At 45.1% G+C, this 26825-nt stretch overlaps 1 protein-coding gene across 1 annotated transcript in view; it reads right to left on the bottom strand.

The window, feature by feature from the left end:
- LOC144735478 (uncharacterized) overlaps positions 1–23177 on the bottom strand; it is a 123713-nt gene extending 100536 nt beyond the window's left edge. Inside the window, exons 1-5 of the mRNA XM_078617878.1 lie at positions 22893–23177; positions 20340–21315; positions 16645–16754; positions 15033–15200; positions 11503–11637 (exon numbers count right to left, since the gene is read on the bottom strand). Coding sequence (XP_078474004.1) covers positions 11503–11637; positions 15033–15200; positions 16645–16754; positions 20340–21315; positions 22893–23177 — 1674 coding nt within the window. The remainder of the gene's footprint in view (positions 1–11502; positions 11638–15032; positions 15201–16644; positions 16755–20339; positions 21316–22892) is intronic.
- Positions 23178–26825: the final 3648 nt, after the last annotated feature.

Genomic DNA, 26825 nt, shown 5'->3' with positions numbered 1-26825 from the left:
TGAATCTGACCTGGATCTTGTGTTTAAGATTTTGGCAATCTTTTTGTTCACACCTGCTATGCATGGTAACGTGATGGTTTTGATCGGCGTCTCAGGGGGTTGTTTCTCCATTGTGGGAGAAACAGCTTTGCTGATCTTCTTGGTTCTTTCGGTAAAGTCACGTAGAATGGAAATAATAAAATAATAAAAATAAAGAAATAAAATAATTATCACGACGTTTCGGCCACAACGCAAGCAGCCGTCCTCAGGTGAAGAACAGGTCTGTCAGAAAGACAGCGTCTGAATGAACACCACCAGGCTTGGCAGCGTATATTTAAGCTGGGTTGGAGGGGGAAGAGCGCCTTGACAAAGGAATTTGCATATCAAGAGGAATTTAGCATATTTATGGGAAATGCAGGTATGTGATTAGTACTACTTATGCCCGTGCATTATGCAGGATGAGCAGCATCAAAGGGAGGGGATATGGGAAATGCAGGTATGTGATTAGTATTACTTATGCCCGTGCATTATGCAGGCTTAGCAGCATCAAAGGGAGGGGATAGGGGTAGCATTAATAAAGGGAAGGAGTGTTAATAGTATGTAGCTGCAGTAACTAAAACCCCCACGTAAACAACTAAAGTATAAACTACATAATATCATCAGTATACTATATATACTCTACAATAAGCTGAGTTACTAACAGTAAGTAATACATTACAATTCTACGTCGTTAAAAATATAATATGCTTCCATCTAAACTTTATTCTTTTACATCACACGAGTCTACACCGTACTATATGCTGCCATAGACAAACCCAAAATTAAATTATATACTGTATTGCTATAAACCACCCTCAACCTTATGCATTGTAATATTACACTATGTATTATTCTACCCACCCTAATGTGTATCACACTGCTGTATATTCACTATACAATTACGATACTATATATTACTTTGTACATTGTATTAAGCATATAAATGTTATACTATTTGTTATTATACACTGTACCATTGAACGTCGTGTGAAAGATACTAAGAGGAAGCAACGAAATATGTCAATGAGAGAGTAGTGATCGGAGACTTGCAGCAGAGCAAAGAATCCATTCCCTGCAAAGAATACAATGCCAGTGAGTGAAACGCGGTCTGAAAGTCACCGTAAACGTGAACACAATCAGTTAAGATCCGAAATGGTTTATTACGTCCTTCCAATGATTGCTGAGCCAGAATCCATCTTCTCGGTTGAAATTGTCTCTGTGTTTGTATATGTGGATCGCCTCAGGAACGAATCTCTCATGGTAGCCAGATGGCTTGCAGAGAACCTCTGTCTTGGAGAAGTCAATATCACGTGAGCCCAAAGAATTGTAACAGTGATCTGCCACGGCTGAGGTGTTTGTCCTACCGTGTTTCAGGTCTGCTTTATGTTCACGGATGCGGTCTGAGACATGTCGATTGGTTTCTCCAATGTAACTGCTACCACAGAGGCAACTTAGTTTGTAGATGCCAGGGTACTGTATGTCTGGAACCACATCTTTTACAGACGGTTCCAGATCACGGATTTTATGTACTGTGTTGAATCGGACCTGGATCTTGTGTTTAATCAGGATTTTTGAGATATTTTTTGTGACCCCAGCAATGTAGGGTAAGGTGATGGTTTTGAAAGGCTCCTCAACATGATCCCTCTTGATGGTTGAAGTGATGGCTTTGCGGATTGTGTAGTCGGAGTAACCATTAGCCTCAAGAGGTTGGCGTACGTGTTTGAGTTCACTGGCAATGCGTTCCTGGTCGGAGATGCATTGGGCTCTATGGTATAGAGTCTTGATGAGGGAGTTCTTCTGGGATGGATGGTGGTGGGAATCCGGTTTTAGGTAAGCATCCGTATGGGTGGCTTTCCTGTAGACAGAATTGCTCATTGAACCATCAGGTCTCCTTTTAATTAGGACATCCAAAAAGGGTTGATTGCCATGTTTTTTCGACTTCCATGGTGAATCTGATGGCTAGGTGTATGGAATTGATGTGGTCGAGGAATTGGTCTAGAGCAGGCCGGCCATGTGGCTAGATGACAAAAGTGTCATCTACGTACCTCTTCCATAAGGTCGGGCGTAGGGTTGCAGTCTGGATGGCGTCAGTCTCAAATTACCTCCATGAATACGTTGGCTACAACCGGAGATAGGGGGGAGCCCATTGGGGTGCCCTTAGTTTGTTTGTAGAAAGTTCCATTCCAGGTGAATTATGTGTTGGTTAAGCAGTGTCTCACCAGGGGGGGTACCCAAGTATTCAGTCCTTGATGAACCAAGTCTTCAATGATTGCGATGGTGTCAGGTACAGGAACTTTGGTGATTAAGGAAACCACATCAAAACTGACAAGCAGGTCGTCTGGGGACAGGGAAATTCACTTGATTGTCGATACCAGATCAGTAGAGTTTAGTACCGCAGAGGTGGTTTTTTCAGTGAAAGGCCGCAGGATTTCAGACAAAAAACGAGCCAGTTTGTAGGTGGGGGAGTTGATAGTAGAGACAATGGGACAAAGAGGTGTATCTTCTTTATGTATCTTTGGCAGGCCATATAATCTTGGTGGCCTGGCTGCAGAAGGTTTCAACGAGAACTGTTTGGTTTGATCAATTAATGCGGTTGAATCAGAAGCATTTTGTTGGTTTTAATGACGAGGCTGTTGGTGGGGTCTCTTTTTATTTTTGTATAGCTGCCATCGTTGAGTAGTTCTTGAATTTTGTTGTTGTATTCTATTTTGTCCATGATGACAGTGGCATTGTCTTTGTCGGCTGAGAGGATGACAATGTCATCCCTCTTTCTTAATTGAGCTAATTCAAAACGCTCATCTTTGCTGGTGTTACTAGCTGGCATCTTAGCGTTTTTGAGGGTTGCAGCAATTTCAGATCTTGCTACGTCTGCATCGATGTGACCAGGCCCTTGAGAGCCACATCTACTCGGGCAATGATATTATTAGCTGGTATGTGTCTAGGTGCGACTGCAAAGTTTTGTCCTTTAGCTAAAACGGATTTCAGACCATCAGAAATAGACTGTTACTGCGATTAATTACGACTTTGTTAACGTCTAGCTTTTCAGTGTGTGGGTCCGGTCTCTTATTTGAGAGGCGGTTGAATTTGGAAATCAAGTTGTCCTTACATTTGGTCGACATAGCGGCAGCTGAAGAGGCAGTCATATTGTCTACATGTTCCCAATCCGATGTGGACATTGTTGCTGTCAAAGATAAGTGTGATTTGTAGAGTGTCTGTCTAACTGATCTAGTTCGGTGCGCGTAAGTCAGATTTTCTCTGAGATAAGAGCTAAGCTAGTTCTAGACAGAATTCGTTTAGCATTAGAAGAAGTTACAGCAGCAGAGGTTAGTGTAAATGCGATTGGTATTACCTTAGAGTCGCGGCATCTCTTCAGAAAGGTGAGAGACTCGATTAGCTGAGCCTTCTTATCCCGGAGCTTGTTGAAGGATCTTAAAGTTTTATGGAATCCCACCCCGTAGTGGCGGTTAAATTTCGATTTAAAGCTTTCGTGACTGCAGGGATTCATCAATCGCATTCACACGAACCTCTGCTGCTGTAACTTCTTCTAATGCTAAACGAATTCTGTCTAGAACTAGCTTAGCTCTTATCTCAGAGAAAATCAGACTTATGCGCACCGAACTAGATCAGTTAGACAAGACACTCTACAAATCACACTTATCTTTGACTGAAACAATGTCCTCATCGGATTGGGAACATGTAGACAATATGACTGCCTCTTCAGCTGCCGCTATGTCGACCAAATGTAAGGACAACTTGATTTCCAAATTCAACCGCCTCTCAAATAAGAGACCAGACCCACACACTGAAAAGCTAGACGTTAACAAAGTCGTAATTAATCGCAGTAACAGTTCTATTTCTGATGGTCTGAAATCCGTTTTAGCTAAAGGACAAAACTTTGCTGTCACACCTAGACACATACCAGTTAATGATATCATTGCCCGAGTAGATGTAGCTCTCAAGGACCTGGGTCACATCGATGCAGACGTAGCAAGATCTGAAATCGCTGCAACCCTCAAAAACGCTAAGATTCCAGCTAGTAACATCAGCAAAGATGAGCGTTTTGAATTATCTTCTTCTTAGGTTTTTTCGGTAAAGTCACGTAGAAAGTAAAATAAAATAAAAACAAAAATCACGACGTTTTGAATTAGCTCAATTAAAAAAGAGGGATGACATTGTCATCCTCTCAGCCGACAAAGGCAATGCCATTGTCATCATAGACAAAATAGAATACAACAACTAAATTCAAGAACTACTCAACGATGGCAGCTATACAAAAATTAACCCGTAAAAACAAAGTTTTTCACTATAAATCCTTTATATGCGTGGCATCGGGGCGGCTAGAGTCCTCTCGTCATCTGGCTTGAGATGGCTGCCACCTATGGGTCAGATGATTGTCTGGCAGCATTAAACAATTGGTAATTAAATATTTAAAAAAAATTCCCTAAACAGTGTAAAATTTTGGAATTTTTTTTCACGAAAATGCATTGTCACGCACAACGAGTCTGTGTGCAAAATGTCAGCTCGATTGGATCACGGGAAGTGGGTTAAAAAACGACCGAAAGATTTGCACGGTCCTAAGCAAGCAAGCGAACTTAATATAAAGGATTTAAAAATAAAGAGACCCCACCAACAGCCTCGTCATTAAAACCAACAAAATGCTTCTGATTCAACCGCATTAATTGATCAAACCAAACAGTTCTTGTTGAAACCTTCTGCAGCCAGGCCACCAAGATTATATGGCCTGCCAAAGATACATTAAGAAGATACACCTCCTCGTCCCATTGTCTCTGTAATGTAGTAACTCGGCGGGAGACGACTTCACGGGTAACACACTCTTTATTTTATCAAACTTGGTTACAGGTGACTAACACCTACTTTGTATCTCGGGTGACAAACACCCACTTAGCTACTTGGCGACTAACGCCCACTGAGCTACTCGGATGACCAACATCCACTTAGTACTCGGGTGACAAACACCCACTTAGCTACTTGGCGACTAACGCCCACTGAGCTACTCGGATGACCAACATCCACTTAGCTACTCGGCGACTAACGCCACTGGGCTACTCGGATGACCAACATCCACTTAGTACTCGGGTGACAACCACCCACTTAGCTACTTGGCGACTAACGCCCACTGAGCTACTCGGATGACCAACATCCACTTAGCTACTCGGCGACTAACGCCCACTGAGCTACTCGGATGACCAACATCCACTTAGCTACTCGGCGACTAAGTCTTCAGCTCCGTCTTCGGGTCTTCAACTGGGTAACTCTCCCCGAGTGCTCTCGCGCGTCCCCCTTTATACCCCACCTGCGGACGTCGCTGCGAGCACCCACTTATTCGACCAATCGCCGGGCGCTGGCTACGATCCTCTTTTCCCACATCTCATCGTGCCTCACCACTCACTCCGCGCCGCCCCGTCATCTGTCACTCCCGGCGCGCGCGTCCACACCACGCCCACAACGCGTGCCCAACCCCGCACCCCGCGCCGCCCCGTGATCCATCACTGTCACAGTCGGCGCACGTCAATACCACCACTACATCACCCCCTACCACATAGCTCGCAGCCGCCCCGGCTGCTATAAAAATATACAAACCCCCCCTGTGTGCCCCGTAACACAACACAACAACAAGAACAACAACTAAGCTAACAACACAACACGACGCGAACACTACCATCCGCAACCCTCAACCAATGCCACCGCGACAATAGAACAATATATACAAACCGGCGAGTGACAATAGCAATGTGTATGCAAAAAAAAAATAAATGGAAATTTTTTTTTTTTTCGACTCGTGCAGTGTCCCCTTTTCTTCCGAGCGTCCCTACAACGGGACATTACCCCGGCAGAGGGGAACACCGGGCGAGCTCGGTGTAGCGCAAAAAAAACCGTCTTCATGAAAATTGTTGAGACCTAGCCCGAGTCCGCCTTGCCGGTCCGTCGTACGGCACCAGACGCGGTTGAACGTCCGGTGGTGCCGGCGGTTCAGGAAGACATCGGCCAGGCATCGAGGACTCGTGCGTGCCCCGGGGTTCAGGCTCTCGACGGTCAGCAGCCGTCAAGCCCGAGGCACCGGGTTTTGTTGGGATGACTTGTGGCCCTGGTCGTCGTCCCGACGTGGTCCTGTGGCGCGCTGACGCGGGGCCCGGCACCCGGCTGCGACGTGACCCCGAAGGCCGCAGTTGTAACAGACGACGGACGTCGTAGGTTTCGGTTGCTCCAGCTTGCGGGGCGAACGTGTGGGCGAACGACCTCCCGTTCTCCACTCCCCCGGACGCGATGCAGCGAAGGCCTGCTCCTGCACCGCAGCTGGCTGAGGTTCGGCGATCGTGGCTGCCAGTACCGCGTTCCCCGCCAAATTGCAGACGACCCCCGGCCTGCGTTTGAGGACCTCGTACGCGTGAATGCTCGTGGCGATCGCCAGGGAGCAGATATCCATCTCGTCTGCCACGTTGATGGGGACCCCCAACTCGTGGGCCAACACCAGCAGCTGCTCCGTCACCATGGCGTCCTTCCCCTCCTTATCCATGCGGGGAAAAGCTGCGTCCGCCAAGGCGAGTAGTGCCGTGCGGTAGGCTAGCGTCGTTTCCCCAGCCACCTTCCGCCGATCGTAGAACTGGTGGCGACACGTGGAGGGCGGCCCGAACACCTTCGCCATCAGGTGTAGTGCGGCCTGGAGCGTAGAGCGGGACGACCTTGCAGCAGATGTGAAGGCTGCAAGCGCGTCGTCGTCAAGCATCGCTGGCAACGCACGCAGGGCAGTGGTGTCGGACCACCCCGACATCTCCTGATGAGCGAGGAACCTTCGTTGGAAGGCTCCCCAGTCGCCCCCATCCGCCTTGAACGCCGACAGCGCGGGCAATCTTTGCTGGAGGACCCGATCGTCGTCGACGTCGGAGAGATTTTCCCGCGCTCCGCTGGAGTTGTGTAAAATGTCGGCTCGGTTGTCAGGCGCAAAATGGAGGGCTCCGGCGCGCGCTGATGACGTGGGCTGCGCTGCGCGGAGGTGTCCGGCCACGTGGCGTCCGTCTTTCCCGCCAATCGGTGGCGGCCCCCCAAAAACGGCGGCAACTTCCAGACTTTTGGCGCGAAGCGCCTTTTGGCGGGAATCCTCCAACGTCGCTTCCTCCACGACCCCCGCAGCCGTTTTTTCCGCTCGCCGGAACGGAGATGTCGGCCAAGACAGCGGCGGCGGCGAGTAGCAACTCCGCCAACCGGGAGTGCGCGTCCTGGAGGCTGGTGTCGGAGGCAAGCGGAGCGTCGGCCATCACCGCGAAGTGCTGCATCGGCGGCAACTCCTCGTCCTCTACTCCCGAGGTCGGTGTCCCCGGTACGCCGTCGTCATCCCGACCTCGCTCGTGGGTACGGGTAGTCTTCCTTGTGTCCATACTTCTTGAAGACAGGTTTACTTCTGACGCCAGTTGTAATGTAGTAACTCGGCGGGAGACGACTTCACGGGTAACACACTCTTTATTTTATCAAACTTGGTTACAGGTGACTAACACCTACTTTGTATCTCGGGTGACAAACACCCACTTATCTACTTGGCGACTAACGCCCACTGAGCTACTCGGATGACCAACATCCACTTAGTACTCGGGTGACAAACACCCACTTAGCTACTTGGCGACTAACGCCCACTGAGCTACTCGGATGACCAACATCCACTTAGCTACTCGGCGACTAACGCCACTGGGCTACTCGGATGACCAACATCCACTTAGTACTCGGGTGACAACCACCCACTTAGCTACTTGGCGACTAACGCCCACTGAGCTACTCGGATGACCAACATCCACTTAGCTACTCGGCGACTAACGCCCACTGAGCTACTCGGATGACCAACATCCACTTAGCTACTCGGCGACTAAGTCTTCAGCTCCGTCTTCGGGTCTTCAACTGGGTAACTCTCCCCGAGTGCTCTCGCGCGTCCCCCTTTATACCCCACCTGCGGACGTCGCTGCGAGCACCCACTTATTCGACCAATCACCGGGCGCTGGCTACGATCCTCTTTTCCCACATCTCATCGTGCCTCACCACTCACTCCGCGCCGCCCCGTCATCTGTCACTCCCGGCGCGCGCGTCCACACCACGCCCACAACGCGTGCCCAACCCCGCACCCCGCGCCGCCCCGTGATCCATCACTGTCACAGTCGGCGCACGTCAATACCACCACTACATCTCTACTATCAACTCCCCCACTTACAAACTGGCTCGTTTTTTGTCTGAAATCCTGCGGCCTTTCACTGGAAAAACCACCTCTGCGGTACTAAACTCTACTGACCTGGTATCGACAATCAACGGAATTTCCCTGTCCCCAGATGACCTGCTTGTCAGTTTTGATGTGGTTTCCTTATTCACAAAGTTCCTGTACCTGACACCATCGCAATCATTGAAGACTTGGTTCATCAAGGACTGAATACTGGGGTACCCCCCCTGGTGAGACACTGCTTAACCAATACATACTTCACCTGGAATGGAACTTTATACAAACAAACTGAGGGCACCCCAATGGGCTCCCCCCTATCTCCGTTTGTAGCCAACGTTTTCATGGAGAAATTTGAGACTGACGCCATCCAGACTGCTACTCTACGCCCGACCTTATGGAAGAGGTACGGAGATGACACTTTTGTCTTCTGGCCAAATGGCTGGCCTGCTCTAGACCAATTCCTCGACCACATCAATTCCATACACCCAGCCATCAGATTCACCATGGAAGTCGATAAAGATGGCAATCTACCCTTTTTGGATGTCCTAATTAAAAGAAGACCTGATGGTTCAATGAGCCATTCTGTCTACAGGTAAGCCACCCATACGGATGCTTACCTAAAACCGGATTCCCTCCACCATCCATCCCAGAAGAACTTCCTCATCGAGACTCTATAACATAGAGCCCAATGCATCTCCGACCAGGAACACATTGCCAGTGAACTCAAAACGTACGTGAAGCCGTCACTCCAACCATCAAGAAGGATCCTGTTGAGGAGCCTTTAAAAACCATCACCTTACCCTACATTGCTGGGTCACAAAAAATATCTCCCAAATCATGATTAAACACAAGATCCAGGTCCGATTCAACACAGTACATAAAATCCGTGATCTGGTCCCGTCTGTAAAAGATGTGGTTCCAGACATACATTACTCTGGCGTCTACAAACTAAGTTTCCTCTGTGGTAGCAGTTACATTGGAGAAACCAAACGACATGTCTCGGACTGCATCCGTGAACATAAAGCAGACCTGAAACACGGTACGACAAACACCTCAGCCGTGGCAGATCACTGTTACAATTCAGTGGGCTCACATGACATTGACTTCTCCAAGACAGAGGTTCTCTGCAAGCCATCTGGCTACCATGAGAGATTCGTTTATGAGGCGATCCGCATATACAAATACAGAGACAATTTCAACCGAGAAGATGGATTCTGGCTCAGCAATCATTGGAAGGACGTAATAAACCATTTCGGATCTTAACTGATTGTCTTCACGTTTACGGTGACTTTCAGACCGCAGTCCACTCACTGGTATTGACTGTGTATCTTGTGTTCTCCACAAGAATGGATTATTTGCTCTGCTGCGGCTCTCCTATCGCTGCTCTCCCATTGACATGTTTCGTTGCTTCCTCTTAGTATCTTTCACGCGACGGTCAATGGTATAGTGTATAGCAGATTGTATAAATAGTATAAAATTGTAGTGTTTGATGCAGTGTATAAGGTAATATACAGTATCGTAATTGTATAGCGAATATACAGCAGTGTGGTATACAGTAAGGTGGGTAGAATAATACTTATGGTAATATTATAGTCGAAGGTATAGAGTGTGTATAGTAATACAGTATATAATTTAATTTTGGGATTGTCTATGGTAGTATATAGTACGGGGTAGACCCGTGTGATGTAAGAGAAAAAAGTTTAGCTGGAAGCATATTATATTTTTTGCGACAGAGAATTGTAATGTATTACTTACTGTTAGTAGCTCAGCTTATTGGAGAGTATATTTAGTATACTGATGATACTATGTAGTTTATACTTTAGTTTTTAACGTGGTGGTTTAGTAACTGCAGCTACATACTATTAACATTCCTTCCCTTTGTTAATGCTTCCCCCTATCTCCTCCCTTTGATTCTGCTAATCCTGCGTAATGCACGGGCATAATATGACTTTGAAATCCCCCGCCCACCTCCTGCGCATTTCCCATAAATATGCTAAATTCCTATTGATATGCAAATTATTTTGTCAAGGCGCTCTTCTTCCCCCTCCAACCCAGCTGAAATATACGCTCCAAGCTTGGTGGTGTTTCATTCTTCACCTCAGGACGGCTGCTTGCGTTGTAGCCGAAACGTCGTGAGAATTATTTTATTATGTTTTATTTTATTATTTTATTATTTCCCTTCTACGTGACTTCACCTAAAGATTCCAAGAAGATGAATCCCTGCAGTCACGAAAGTTTTAAATCGAAACGACATGTCTAAGACCGTGTTCGCGAGCACAAGTCGGATCTGAAACATGGCAGAATCAATACCTCCACCGTGGCTGACCATTGCTATAACGCTGTGGGCTCTCATGATATTGTTTTTTTCCGAAACCAAGGTACTCTGAAAACCTTCGGGCTACTATCAAAGGTTTGTTCATGAAGCCATCCAGAAATAACTTCAACCGAGAAGATGGATACAAATTAAGCAATCATCGGAAGGATGTTATTAACCTGGTAAAACCTTACCTTCTTTATGGTGTTGCCTTCATTTCCGCATCTCCTGTTGCTTCAGTTCCCCACTCACTCCCCACCCCCTCGGCATTTTTGTTTTGTTGCTTCAGCTCCCCACTCCCAGCCCCGCCCACTTCCCTCCCCCCCTGGCATTTTGTTTTTGTTGCTTCAGCTCCCCACCCCCAGCCCTGCCCACTTACCTCCCCCGCCAGCATTGTCTGCTCGTCCTCAAAACGTTTTCGCAGCACTCCCCTACCCCACACCCCTGCCCTCTCTATCTTTCCCCCCTTTGCTCCTCCCCCCTCTCTTACCTATATAGTTTCTTGTTGCAGCAGCCCTTTTGCCCACTTCAGCAATTGTTTCTTGCTGTGGTTGTCCCACCTGATGACAGACGCTTGTATAGCGCCCGAAACGTCGTGATTTAATTCATTTTATTTTATACCTACGTGACTTTACCGAAATAACCAAAGAGTATAGGTGGTGTCTTGGTTAGCGCTATCATCTCCAGGTGACCTGTGTTCGATTCTCGCTCACGGCCAACAGCGATGAAGAAAAATATGAACCAGTTCTTGGCCTGCCCGTGAGTTGACTCAGCTTCAAAAAGGAGCACCGGGGGTATGACGATGGCCACACCATCCTGTTACAGGTGAACCATGTCAGCCTTCATGGATGCTGCTCACTCAGAGCACTTGCCCCGAGAGCCTTGTGTGGGCTACACGGGAGAGCGTTTTTCTGCGTGTCAGCTCTTGTCCGTAATATGCCACTTACTTACTCACCCACAGTGATTGGTTCACGACCGCGACGTTCCTGGTGAGAGTCGCGACTGTGCCCGAGTACTGAAGTATGTCCACAGGTATGTAGAACTGACCCGTTGACTTGGACATGGCCAATAACAGATTGTGTGAAGTAGTCTACAACATGGAAAAAAGCAGGAAGAAACAGGCCAGGTTAAACACATATTCTGTAATTGCGAATGGAAGAAGCATGATGCCAATGTCGAGGTTGTGCTGTATTGTTTTGCTGTCCCTCTTCTAATGAAGGAGCACAGACTACAATGGTTTATTATATAGTCCATAGTTTTGGTTGCATGGCCACAATCGCACTCCTGTGGCCTGTCTGTCATTTTCCATTCATGAAGCACATATCTGCATCAGCCTGTTGATGATCTGATGGGGTTGATGGTTACAGAAGTATCTTTGAGGAATATCAAAGCCATTAATTATTCACTTTAAAGCAGAGATCCCTTAAATTTCGATTTAAAGCTTTCGTGAGTGCAGGAATTCATCTTCTTGGTTCTTTCGGTAAAGTCACGTAGAAGGGAAATAATAAAATTATAAAAATAAAACATAATAAAGTAAAATTCTCACGACGTTTCGGCCACAACACAAGCAGCCGTCCTCAGGTGAAGACAGAGCTGACTGAAAGACAGCGCTCCAATGAACACTGCTAAGCTTGGCAGCGTATTTTAAGCTGGGTTGGAGGAGAAAAGCGCCTTGACAAAGGCGTTTACATATCAACAGAATAATTTAGCATTGAATAAGCTCTATTAATGTGAGAGAATTAGCAGGATGTTAAAGTCAGAAATTAGCATGTAACTGGGAGATGAGCATGATGTTAATGTGAGGAATTAGCATGTAACTGGTCACGGAAGTGGCTATGTTAAAGTCATAGTTTACATATCAACAGAGGCATTTAGTATATTGACGCTAATGTACTGCAACCACCCACTATCATACAATAAATCGATGTGAAAGAACTAAATATAAACTACATCAATATAACACTGGTCAACACACTTTTTCTGGCATAAGGTATTCCAATGGTTTTAAGGTAATTTTTGTCTATCACATCAGGTATTTGAGATATCAAATATTGCATTTTCAATAAAAACTGCAGAAGAAAAATATTAAATAAATGTGGACATCTACATAAAATGTTATTATAAACACACTATCCTAAAAATACAGCACCATATTTGAACACTAAAGCAGTCACTGACTCGCAACAACTTGCAATCATAAGTCAGGTAAAATCAATGAAAATGGGGTATGCCAATAGCATAAAATGAGATGTGATAGAGCAAATCTGAGATCAGATTTGGAATCAGCACCCTGAAAGTCTAAAACAGCTGCAAAAGTCCAGGCCAGAATTTTTGTTGTTGTTGACCAGTGTAATCAATGTAATATATTCTCATAAGCTGAGATATTAACATTAAGTAACTGGGTATACAATACACTATATAATGACTATAATATAGTGAACCGATAAAAAACTACAATATAAACTACATCAATATCATCAATATACTCAATATAATCTCCAATAAGCTGAGCTACTAACAATAAGTCATTACACATTACACTTCAATGTCGCAAAAATTATTATAATATGCCTCCATCTAATCTTTTTTCTTATATCACACGACTATACCTCGTATTATAAACTGCCATAGACAGACCCCAACATTGAATTATACACTGCGTTAAATTTGGAAATCAAGTTGTCCTTACATTTGGTCGATATAGTGGCAGCTGAAGAGGCAGTCATATTGTCTACATGTTCCCAATCCGATGTGGTGAGACACTGCTTAACCAACACATACTACACCTGGAATGGAACTTTCTACAAACAAACTGAGGGCACCCCAATGAGCTCCTCCCTATCTCCGGTTGTAGCCAACGTTTTCATGAAGAAATTAGAGACTGACGCCATCCAGACTGCCACTCTACGCCCGACCTTATGGAAGAGGTACGTGGATTACACTTTTCATCTGGCCACATGGCCGGCCGGCTCTAGACCAATTCTTCGACCACATCAATTCCATACACCCAGCCATCAGATTCACCATGGAAGTCGAAAAGGATGGCAAGCTACCCTTTTGGGATGTCCTAATTAAAAGGAAACCTGATGGTTCAATGAGCCACTCTGTCTACAGGAAAGCTACCCACACGGATGCTTACTTAAAACCGGATTCCCACCACCATCCATCCCAGAAGAATTCCCTCATCAAGACTCTACACCATAGAGCCCAATGCATCTCCGACCAGAAACACATGGCCAGTGAACTCAAGCATCTACACCAAGCTCTCAAGGCTAATGGTTACTCCAACTACACAATCCGTAAAGCCATCACTCCAACCATGAAGAAGGATCCTCTTGAGGAGCCATTCAAAACCATCACCTTACCCTACATTGCGGGGGTCACAAAACATATCTCCAAAATCCTGAATAAACACAAGATCCAGGTCCGATTCAACACAGTACATAAAATCCGTGATCTGGTCCCGTCTGTAAAAGATGTGGTTCCAGACATACAGTACCCAGGCATCTACAAACTAAGTTGCCTCTGTGGTAGCAGTTACATTGAAGAAACCAAACGACATGTCTCGGACCGAATCACAATAATAATAAATAGTATAACAGTGTAATGTTTAATATAATTAATGAGGTCATATGTAGTATCATAATAGCATAGTGAATATACAGCAGTGTGGTATACAGTAGGGTTGGTAGAATAATACATAGTGTAATATTACAAGTCTAATATTATTATAGTCTTTAGTAACGCAGTGTATAATTCAATGTTGTGGTCTGTCTATGGCACTTTATAATACGGTGTATAGTCGTGTGATGTAAGAAGAAAGATAAGATGGAGGCAAATTATAATATTTTTTGCGACATTGAAGTGTAATGTATAATGACTTATTGTTAGTAGCTCAGCTTATTGGAGATTATATTGAGTATATTTATTATATTGATGTAGTTTATATTTAGTTCTTTCACATCGGTTTATTGTATGATAGTGGGTGGTTGCAGTTCTTTTGCGTCAATATACTAAATGCCTCTGTTGATATGTAAACTCTGACTTTAACATAGCCACTTCCGTGACCAGTTACATGCTAATTCCTCACGTTAACATCATGCTAATCTCCCAGTTATATGCTAATTTATGACTTTAACATCCTGCTAATTCTCTCACATTAACACAGCTTATTCAATGCTAAATTATTCTGTTGATATGTAAACTCCTTTGTCAAGGCGCTTTTCTCCTCCCACCCAGCTTAAAATACGCTGCCAAGCTTAGCAGTGTTCATTGAAGCGCTGTCTTTCAGACAGCTATGTCTTCACCTGAGGACGGCTGCTTGTGTTGTGGCCGAAACGTCGTGAGAATTGTATTTTATTATGTTTTCTTTTTATTATTTCATTATTTCCCTTCTACGTGACTTTACCGAAAGAACCAATAAGACAGAGATCCCTTGTGAATATCGGAACATTGTCTTCCCAGATGCCAGTGAAACTGGCTCACCTGCTGTGTGGACGTGTCGTTCTGCGCCGACAATAGTGTAGCGTAGGTCTGCATCGCTTCTACGGCTATCTTACTGTTGCTGGTTGCAATTGACATCCATAACATCCCGTCGGGCAGTGCGATGTTGCTGGTTAAGTTCTCGAACTCACTCATATCCGGCGGGTGGACCTGCGTCAATATTAATCACACGTGGAAATCATCAGCACTGCTTGGCTATTCAGGGTATCAAAGAAACGTATCGTCCATTATTCAACATTTCTTCTTTGACAGTTCCAATCGTGCAGTTAAACAGTTGTAATATACGTTTCTTATACAGCAGAGTATTAGATGTATTGTGTCTCTTCTAATTAACACGTAGTAGGCTTTCGCGACCAAAATTATTCATAATGAAGGGATTGTTTTGGGTTCGGTCGCATAAATATAAATGTGTCGATAAACCCGCCACCACCCAACACAGCCAATTAGTAAGGTTTGTTACGCAAGCAAAACATGCCAATTCGTGACTAGTTTAACACACCGATGTGTTGGAGAGTAAACCCACAACACTTACAATCTGAGTACGACGTTTTGCCAGTAATTACAATTAGCATCATCAGGCAACAGCCAAAGTAATGGAGAAATCCTCCTGTTTCGGTCGTAACTTGTGAGCCAATCAGCTGGGAAGGCCATAGGCGGGTGGGATGATTAACAGGATTTCTCCACAACTCTGGCTGTCGCCTGATAATGATGGTTGTAATTACTGACGAAACGTCGTACTCGAATTTTAGATGTTGTGGGTTTATTCTCCAACACACAAGTGTGCTGAACTGGTTACTGATTGGCATGTTTTGTTTACGTGACAAACCTTACTAATTGGCTATGTCGGGTGGTAGCGAATCTAATGACACGTTTGACTCACCTCTAAGGGGCTAATGGTTTTGGAAGCTGCGTCACTGAACATTAGTTTGGCATCAAACTTGATTTTGAGCTTTCGTGACTGCAGGAATTACTCTTTGGTTCTTTCGGTAAAGTCACGTAGAAATAAAAAATAAATAAAATAAATATTTTAATTTTTATTTTATTTATTTTTTATTTCTACGTGACTTTACCGAAACAACCAAAGAGTATTAGTTTGGCATGTCAGAATTCTGCCAATCAAAGGCGCCGTAGCTTCCTATGAATGCTCGGTTCACAGACAGAACAGGCGCAATCATTGGCTGAGTGTGTGCATTACATCACCCACCGTTCAATAAGAGCTACATTCCGCCTTTTAGGAGCACCATGGCAGAGCACTCTGCCAATTTAACACACTGCTGGTGCCCAAGTGCAATAAGGTGATAAGTGTTAGCTGTACTTGCTGTGATGTAATTTTTAACGATACAGATATATATTTTCATGACGTGTCATTGACCGCTTTGAGTTGGTTGAGCTGTGAATCCTAGAGGCTTAGTTCAGCACCAACCTTCACGGATAAATGCCAGATGAAACAGTCTGTGTAGATGTCACAGACATAGACGATCAGCGGGAGACAGTAATCGTTGAGTGGATCGCCGACCGGAAGGAGGATATTTTGCATATCTTTAGTCCAGCTCGTGTGCACAATACGTTCACGCTGCCCTTCTAACGTGGACACCTGGTAGAAGAATCCCAGATCCAGATCTTTCACGTTATTCTGGAGCAGCGCGTCACCCTCATCCAGCCAGCCATCGCATATGATCGTAAAGAGTGTCATGCTGGCGATGCCTGCAGGAACAGTCAGCCAAGTCAACCTTACAGGGAGGTTATCGACAGGTTTAAGTATTTCCACTGATCTCAGCCTTGAGTGTAATTAAAATTCAGGTCACCAGGTGTACAGCGGGGCGTGTTGTCAGCTACGCACACAAGCACACACGCACCTTCTGTTTCTTTGTTATGACAGCTGCCAGCGTGAGGGGGGAAGTTTGTTGTCAAGTTAAACTCGGCAGTTGAAGACCTTCTCGAGATTGTGACTTCCACTTTGATTACTAGGACAAGTCCACTACCCAATGAATTACTCTTCACTTCCAGGCCACTAGAAAGGACACCTGAAGGGAAATACAAGAGCACACAATTATAAAGGAGAGTGTCTCTTCTGAGACCCAGAGGGAGAGTGTCTCTACTGAGACCCACAGGAAGAGTGTCTCTACTGAGACCGAGAGGGAGAGTGTCTCTACTATGACAGAGAGAGAGTGTCTGTACTGAGACCCACAGGGAGAGTGTCTGTACTGAGACCCAGAGGGAGAGTGTCTCTACTGAGACCCAGAGGGAAAATGTCTGTACTGAGACACAGAGGGAGAATGTCTGTACTGAGACACAGTGAGTGTCTCTAATGAGTCCCAGAGGGAGAGTGTATCTAATGAGACACAGAGTGAGAGTGTCTCTACTGAGACCCAGAGGGAGAGTGTCTCTACTGAGACACAGACGGAGAGTGTCTCTACTGAGACCGAGAGGGAGAATGTCTCTACTGAGACCCAGAGGGAGAATTTTTCTACTGAGATACAGTCGGAGAGTGTCTCTACTGAGACGCACAGAGGGTGGGGATTACCTGTGTCTGTGAGCGTGTGTAAATAACTCTGAAGTACTCCATGATCATACAGCTTCCACCCGTATGTCACAACGTCACTGGCCTTGCAGTTCAAACACACGGCCATCAGAGACAATGGATGAGTTACTGCGGTCTTGGTCTTGCAGTTGTGGATGCATCTGAGCGAAGTGAGACAAGGACTCAGCATACTGCTAATTTTAGTTGAGTTGCATCCCAAAGTTTATTTGGCTGCTTGCATGAAATGCTTAGGATCAATATCTGTTCGCAAAGGTTTTTCATCCAAACTTGCATTAAATGTGTTAATCATAATTAACATGATTATCATCAATTGTATGGTCTCAAGAAATAATTCAGCCCCACATCCGCGTCGTGGCAGATGTACATTCATGTACATCCATTTAACCTTTGCCTTTAGGAAGTTGCTCTTTCTCCTCTGCTGCCCCAATTGGTTTGGAACTCTCTGTACCCAGCCATTGTGCCGCTGTAAGTGCCCCGGGATTGCTAAAAGGGGTTGTACCAAATCGCGAAGATGCTGGACGCATGGAGGATGCTGTGAGAGATACGATTACCTTGTACAGGCAGACATCGATTAGTGCGACCCCGTAAAATGCTGATTCCTTATAGCGCTCTTTGGGAGAAACATTTTTTTCCGAAAAAAAGAGTCAAAACATATTCGACTTTACTGCACTCTTTCAAGAAGCGTTAGCCGAGAACATGTACTCAGCCACCATCTTTGCATGTAATCGCTTGACCAATGAAAGCGACGAACGCGCTGAGCGAATCAGCACCCCGCCTTCTACAAATTAGATTGTCACGACACATACGCGTCTCACTGAACGAGCGAGATACGTTCCGAGACAATTGCTCGAGAGGAAAAACTCGTTTTCCCATTGACTTACTCCCATATTAAAATCTGAACTACGTTTCAACCCCAAAATGTTCCACTCTTTAACGACTTTTTAATGCGAGAAATACAAATCGTAACTTTCAAATAAAGTAACAAAACATCAAATGTACCACTTAGTTCTCGCAGGTGCCTGGAATTTATGTTGTTTGTAGGGTAGAAGTTGTTAGTGCATTTTATGGAGGGATTGTGTGTGATCTTGGTGTGGTCTGGGACAGTTCTTGCTATTTTTTGCTGCTTGCTCAAGCTTGGGAATTAGTGTACCTATACAATTTGGTAAACAAACAGATACGGGCCGCCGTGCACCTCCTGACAGCCCACGGGGGACATTCGATCGATCGGTCTCTGCTTGCCAAGTGACATTTTTTTCTCGTTTTTAAAACAAATGGGTCTAAATTCAGATTGCACGTTATAGCGAATTCTCGAAAAAAGAACGCTCGCTAAGCGAGACAAGCCTGTATGTGGTCACGATTACATATTGAACAATTAATTTGTTATTAAATATTATTACAGTATGCTGTGGTCCAAGCCACGCTTGCTAGTTAAAAAAAACACACCATATTCCCAGTAGTAGTTCCTCAAAGCTCGTCTCCCTCCACTGTTTTGTAGGAAGATGCACTTGTGAGTACAGTACATAATATTGATGTTATTGAATTCTCAAATAATGTTTGCCATCTGTATTATTATTTGCGCTATTACCAATATCCCAATGAAGCCCTCATACATTGCTCATATATAAGAAATAACAATGTCGGGAACGCACCCCCATGGAAACAACGGTATGATGACCCCTTTAATGCTGATTTGATGAGCGCTCACTACTCCAGGAATGCATCTTCAGCGCTAAGCACCATCTGCCTGTACTGTGAGGGCAATGTGCCTTTGGTGATATTGATCAACCGATTATCACTACCGGGTGCAATAACCAGGATAATACTATGTGGCACCTGTTTCACAGTGGAGGTTACAAGATCCCATGATGTGATACACAAGAGCAGGGTCCAAATTTGCCATATTCTGATTTTACCACAAATTATGCATTTGGGATTGCACACACATAGCAGGAATAATCGCCCCTTTACTGGCAGACAAATTACTCGGGTCACTCTTGAAATTAGACTCATCCTAGTCTCTTGAGTTTTCTTCTGGTTTAACAAAATAATTTGAATGCTGGACATTTTGATGAGCGGTTACCAATTGCAGTCCTTTTGTTAACAGTGCACTGTACTTGGGTACAGGTTAAGGTCATTCGGTTCAAGGTGGTGTGATACCCTGCGATACCCTGGCTCGCCAGGAGACGGCAGTATGGCAAATATCTGGACTCCACCTTTTCCATCTGTATGGGATAGTGTTGCCTTCTCGCATTCGTGGGTTTTCTCCAAATGCTCAAGTCTCCTCCCACGTGTAAACATGCATTACTTAGCTGACAGCATCCTCATATATTGTGGACCACAGAGCTTGGGCAATAGTTGGCGCCAGCTCATCGCATGGCTGCTGCCTTCCTGCTTGCCTGTCTCTCGTGCCGAGTCCTTCTCTCTCTATGAGACTAAGCAGATATGGTATGGCAGTGACACGTTCCAAATTTAGAATAGTTTCAAGAATACATATATTTGCACCCAGAGCTTAACAGTGTCAGATTGGTACCCTGGCGTAGCAGTATCCCTTTGATCCACGTGGCCACCTCGATTTTTTTTTGTTGACACGAATACCACAGGCAGCACACAAAACGTGATAGCTAACCTTATGTAAATATCCGGCGGTGAGTCGCTGGTGATTCTAATTATCTGCGTTGCCGATCCCGTCTTGTTTCCCTTAGTAGCGGTGACTGTGATGGACATCGTGGAACCCACGATCAGGGCACTCGCATTAGCGATGAACATGGAGCCGTTGGTGACGGTGCCGTCTCCGCATCCTGCTGGGGTGGCCGAGCAGTTCCAGGCGAAGCTCAGGTTTCCGGGCAGAATGTCATCATCGGGGTCATATGAAAATTCTCCGGCATCAACCACGAGGTCCTGGTCGTTGCCCACAACCCGAGTGTCTGCTCCGCGGAACGCCACAACGAGCTGAGAGGCTGGCACGTTGATATAGATGGTGCTCGATTTCTCCAGTGAGAAGTTCCCGATGTATCTTCCCTTTGCCGTCACTGAGAACTGCCCAGGACTGAAAAAGTTTGGCGGGAACCTAACGTACCTCGACGTGGCGTTGAGCTGCCTGGACGAGCCCTTGGAGAGGTCGGTTGCGATCCAATCGAAAAAGTACATCTGCGCACGGATGCAGAAGCCGTATAACGTCGCTAAACGTACGAGGGCGTCTTTACGAGAAACGGTCCGTGCTCTCGCAAGGCTCACGCTGTTGTCGTCGATGTTTACCGACAGGGTCTTGCAGCCCCTGCTGTTCACAGCGACCTCCATGCGCTCATACGTCGTGGAGGCTAAGGGCACCAGCTCGGTGACAGTAACGTTGTATAAACCGAGGAGCGGGAATGTGTACACGAACTCCAAGTCGTTTTGCAAAGGGAACCTTTTAGCGCTGCAGTCGCACACGTAGTCGCAGAGCGCGTGGCCGATCATGATTTTGCTGACGTTGCTGATATCCCACCAGTAGCAGGCGAGGTTGCTGAAGGTGTTGTTGGCGAAGAACTTTATCGATCCGTTAGTGTCGATTGGGATATAGTCTATTAAGGTGGTGTTAATTTTGTGGTAGTTTGCGAGCACCTCAAATCGGAGAGAGACGTTTCCATGCGACGAATTCAGAGTTAATCGTAAAATGGTCGCGCATGTCATATTGGCAAAGTAGATCTTCACTTTCCTGTACTCGTCAAGATCGACGCTGCTCACCTGTTTGTCACACACAGAGAGGTGTTCATGCAATGGAAAAAAGCAACAATTACAGCAAACCTGTAGAAGCGTGCACCTGATACACAGCCTGACGTAAAAATAACAAAGTCAGATTTACTGCATCCCAGAAATGACGGGGGTTTGTTTGACGCCCAGAAAATTGGAGGGAAAGTTTTTTTTTATTACTTTGATCGTTAACTGCACGGATATATTACATACATGTCAGGCAGTACTGTGTGCTTCAGGTTCCGTGTTTATATTTATTTTCACTCCTATAATTTGGCATAATTTTTTTCTAATATTGAGAACATCACAAAGTGCAAATGGTTATTCGGAAATATCAACGCAAATACCCCAAAATAATAAAAATGCACTGCACTGCGTGATCACAAAGGTATGGTTCATCGTTAATGGTGATTAAAATCATTAAATGGTAGTTTAAGCAAGGTTGATACAATTACACACAAACACTTTAAGTACTTGGTATGATCCCTTCGGGACTTGTGCATCGCTTATCTTGTCTTTGAAACAACCTTCCTCGTGTCCATCTCAGATATCTGTGCTCAAATGCACATCTTGTCTTGAGGAGCTACACAGAGCTCAGCCCTCTGACCCATACAGCATACAGATGATGGCATTGTCTTCATGAATCTCATTTTCTCTACAAACGTATCCTTTCACTTTTAAAAGCGGTTTCCACAGCCGATCTAGAAACTCGCCTGCGAGAATAATAATTGTATCTCTCGACCTCCTTCTGACAACCCCTGCACTGTTCACATTACTGCCCAAGTCACAAAGTCCTCTGCTACGGGATCCTTCTTTCCACCTACCGGAAATTGTGAGCGTACCAAAGTGGCCACGTTAATAACTGCTGCAATCAGATTTGCCTTAGGAAGAGCTTCTGAGTGTCCAGTCTGAGTGGTATCCATGCCCACGCACAAACCAATGAACCCGTGTCATCTGCATTTTAAGTTCTGCACATTCATCTCATCTGCATTGGTGCCTGAATGTTCCACTGTTATGACCGCGTTCTGAATGTATAGTCTATCACGTAGGAGGCAATATACAACCTCGGTGGACACCTGGAGCAACAACATCAATCCGTTCTGATGTCTCTCCTATTCGAACAAGAGGCCTGAGTACCATCATGCAAGTTTTTAAGCAGCTGACCTCTCTTACCTGAGATGCCATAATAGAGCCGTTCCCACACCCTCCCTCCCTTCACACAAGAGTAATTCGCCTGCTTAAAGCCTACAAAGTAAACCCGAAGATCCTCCCTATACTCACAACCCGACTCAATCAGCTCACTTACCATAAACCTATGATTACTACAGCCCTCTTTTGTCTCATCGACACTAATTCACTATTACTCAATTTGTCTTATTCTTTATCCTACGTATTAATATCCTGGTGTATAGCTTGCCTGGAATGCTCTACAGATCAATGCCTCTAGAGTTGATGCATGCCTTTCTATGATGTAGCGATAAATTTGCCATTTTCACGTGAACCACTTGAAACATGAACAGTTTTCCTTACATTTATATGCAGCACACTGTATCAGTGATAACTTATGTCACCTGTATATCCTTGAACACGCTGGTATTGGAAGCACTGAATATCACAGACGTGACCCACGAGGGTTCCCACTTTTGGACAAAGTCGATCTCTGGGCTAGATCCTTGCAGAATCACGCCCGTCACATTTACGGGCGTCTTAAAATCCACCTCGATGTAGGAACCGGCATCGATGGCCGGTCTCCAAAATCCGCCAAGGTTGCCCAGCCTGGCCTCGCCTGCGCCCAGTGCTTTGCTGAATTCTGACGAGGCTCGGATGAAGGCATTTGGTAAAAACTTCGATTCCATCCCGACAGGATTTGAGTATTCTAAGCAGGGAGAGTAGGTGGGCAGGTAGGAATATGGTGAGTACAGGGGTGCAACCACTCCGGGCTTTGTGGGTGTCCAGACTACCCCAAATATTTCAAATATGGCTAGAAGACAACTGCAGTATTTTGGACAATAGTCTTTGTATAATTGGGGTTCGGATTGTAATTGAGTTTGCATTTTTCTTCATTCAACAAGACGACATAGATTATGCTCGTTGATGGAACCATTAAATACAAAGGAGTACGTGAATAGTCGGCTCAGTATTTGCATAGGTCACAATTTAGGGCAGCAGGCTGGCACAGTGGCAAAGAGGTAACAATTGTGCCTCACAGAAAGAAGAGCCTGGGTTAATTTCCCGAATCAGGTGCCTTTTGCGGAGAGTTTGTTCTCCCTCTGTTCTGCAACATGCGTGTGAGAGTATGAGTGTGTGTGAGTAAATTCCGTTTGTATGATATCCCCCTATTTTGCGTAGTTCCCTCTGGATTAACCGCTTTCCTCCCATGGCTAAAGCCATAGACAGTGTGACTGGTATTGGCCAAGTGTCTCAATGCTGAAAATCTACCTACAAATTCCTCATTTGTGATTATAAGCAGAGCAGCAACATCGCTCTCCTCTGCATAAACACTTGGCAAGACCCTCCTGTTAGAGTCTTGAGACTCAGTGAGGCTTTCCTGGATAAGCAAGCAGAATTATATACATTAGTTTTAGTATAACTTTTGTTAGTCATAAAATGGGGTCGGAACTTGACAGATTGTGTCGTCGAACCGGTAATCACCAGGAACCATTCGTGGGTGCCCCCAACTTCTAAAATGTGGCTGTGCCCTCAGGTGAGTAGGTAGATAGGTAGACAGATTGGTAATTAGGCAATGTGCATCGATTAAATGGTAGCCAGAGGTGGGAAAGCATATGTTCAAAAGGCAAGAACAGCAAAGTTATAATATAATTGGTGATATACAAAAAAAATTGCCCCAACAACAAATATTTGAATATTTCATTAATACACCAGTGTTGACAGATCTCAAGTTATTTTGTGTTCATGGACATTTAAAATATATAAAGAGGGTGTATTCACACGTGAATAGATTTACAATATAACATACTCGTTGGACTGTGCCCAGATCTGCAGCACTAAAGTTATTCTGCTGCTGTCTGCTGCATGCATTTAATTCTATGCTTCCATTACGTTAAATTAACAGGAAATTCAACCTCTATAGGCCTCTCACTTCCTCTTTAGTCCCCGCCTTCTTCCTCATTTTTCTCTACCGACTCATTCATTAGGCCAAACCCCTTGCCAATTAGGCCCCACCACTTCTTGATCAGGCCCCAACCGCTTCCTGAATAAGGACCCTGTATCTTCGGGCTGTACACCTTTCCTTTGTTTAGGTCTGGCCCCTTATTCTTTAGATCCCACCCTTACCTTTGTAGGCCCCTCCCCTGGACAAACACGGGATGGGGCTGGTTTGGGTAGTGATGGTAATTGTGGATGGGGGAGAGTGCATGCGGAAGAGTAGGAGTAGGGTGACTTCACGGCAATGAGATCCCTTCGAACAGCAATAGAATAATACATTTCACAGAACTTTGTTTTTGCAGACATCTGTCATCGCCCGAAAGCCCTGATGTCCTCCACATTTTATTCAAAACAAGCTTCTAATACGGTGTTTGAGGTATAGTCAGATAGTGAACATCTATAGAATACGAGTTGTACACCATCTGCACAAATCTTGCGCTGGTTAATTGATGAGATCAGATGTGTAATGGGTCAAATATGCGACATTGTGTTGATCATGCTAAACATTTATCATCAACAGAAAAACCCAACGGGGAATCCCCAGCATATTCTTGGGTCTTTCGGTAAAAACCATGTAGATAGGTTCAAAGAAAATAACAAAACAACAACAAAAACTATGACGTGTCGATCGCAACACAAGCAGTCGTCTTCAGGAAAATTAGGGTTAGCTTCCAAGGCAAACTGTTTGAAAGGGTTTGAAATGGGCGTAGTCCGAAGGTCAGCAGCCAATGATAATGTAAGTGGTGGACAGCCAACCCGACGTTGGTTGGTTTTCCACCAATCAAAGGGCTGCCAGGTGAAAATTAGCATGTTAAAGAGAGATTAGCATGTTAATGGAAGATCGCAGCGCCGCAACAAAGGTGTCGGCACATGAAGTGACTGTAAAAGTGCAAGTTTGAAATGGGCGTAAAGCACAACTAACATCGGAAGGTGGTAGGATGGGAACATCATAGCCAATTATGACTGAAACTGGTTGAAAACGTCCTTCCAATGATTGCTCAGTTTTACCCATCTTCTCGGTTGAAATTGTGTATGTGTCTATATATACAGTGAGAGTAAAAAGTATTTGATCCCTTGCTGATTTTGTACGTTTGCCCACTGACAAAGAAATGATCAGTCTATAATTTTAATGGTAGGTTTATTTGAACAGTGAGAGACAGAATAACAACAAGAAAATCCAGAAAAACGCATGTTAACATTTTTATAAATTGATTTGCATTTTAATGAGGGAAATAAGTATTTGACCCCCTCTCAATCAGAAAGATTTCTGGCTCCCAGGTGTATTTTACACAGTTAACGAGCTGAGATTAGGAGCACACTCTTAAAGGGAGTGCTCCTAATCTCAGCTTGTTACCTGTATAAAAGACACCTGTTCACAGAAGGAATAAATCAATCAGATTCCAAACTCTCCACCATGGCCAAGACCAAAGAGCTCTCCAAGGATGTCAGGAACAAGATTGTAGACCTATACAAGGCTGGAATGGGCTACAAGACCATCGCCAAGCAGCTTGATGAGGTGACAACAGTTGTTGCGATTATTCGCAAATGGAAGAAACACAAAAGAACTGTCAATCTCCCTCGGCCGGGGGCTCCATGCAAGATACCACCTCGTGGAGTTGCAATGATCATGAGAATGGTGAGGAATCGGCCCAGAACTACACGGGAGGATCTTGTCAATGATCTCAAGGCAGCTGGGACCATAGTCACCAAGAAAACAGTTGGTAACACACTACGCTGTGAAGGACTGAAATCCTTTAGCGCCCACAAGGTCCCCCTGCTCAAGAGAGCAATGATATCATCAACTGGGATGCGTTTAGGGGTGACTGCGAAATTCAACCCTTTGGCTAGAACCGATTTTAGGCTGTCTGAAATTGGACTGTTACTCTGATTAATAACAGTCTTGTCCACGTCTAATTTTTTGATGTGTGGATCTGGCTTCTTCTTGCAAGCCCACTGGCTATCAACAAAGATTCTTCATGAAGCCATCCATATACTGTATATAGACACGGACACAATTTCCACCGAGAAAATTGGTACAAACTGAACATTGGAAGGACGTTATCAACCAGTTTCAGTCATAATTGGCTATGATGTTCCCATCCTACCACCTTCCGATGTTAGTTGTGCTTTACGCCCATTTCAAACTTGCGCTTTCACAGTCACTTCGCGCGCTGACCCTTTGGTTGCGGCACTGCGATCGTCCATTAACATGCTAAACTCTCTTTAACATGCTAATTCTCACCTGGCAGCCCTTTGGTGAAAAACCAACCACCGTCGGGTTGGCTGTCCAGCACTTACATTATCATTGGCTGCTGACATTTGGGCTACGACTATTTCAA

Source organism: Lampetra planeri, chromosome 55, assembly GCF_965212315.1.
Source record: "Lampetra planeri chromosome 55, kcLamPlan1.2.h2, whole genome shotgun sequence".
NCBI classification, from domain to species: Eukaryota; Metazoa; Chordata; class Hyperoartia; order Petromyzontiformes; family Petromyzontidae; genus Lampetra; species Lampetra planeri.
Note: the sequence above shows the minus strand (reverse complement) of the source record. Positions and strands in the feature narration are given on the sequence as shown.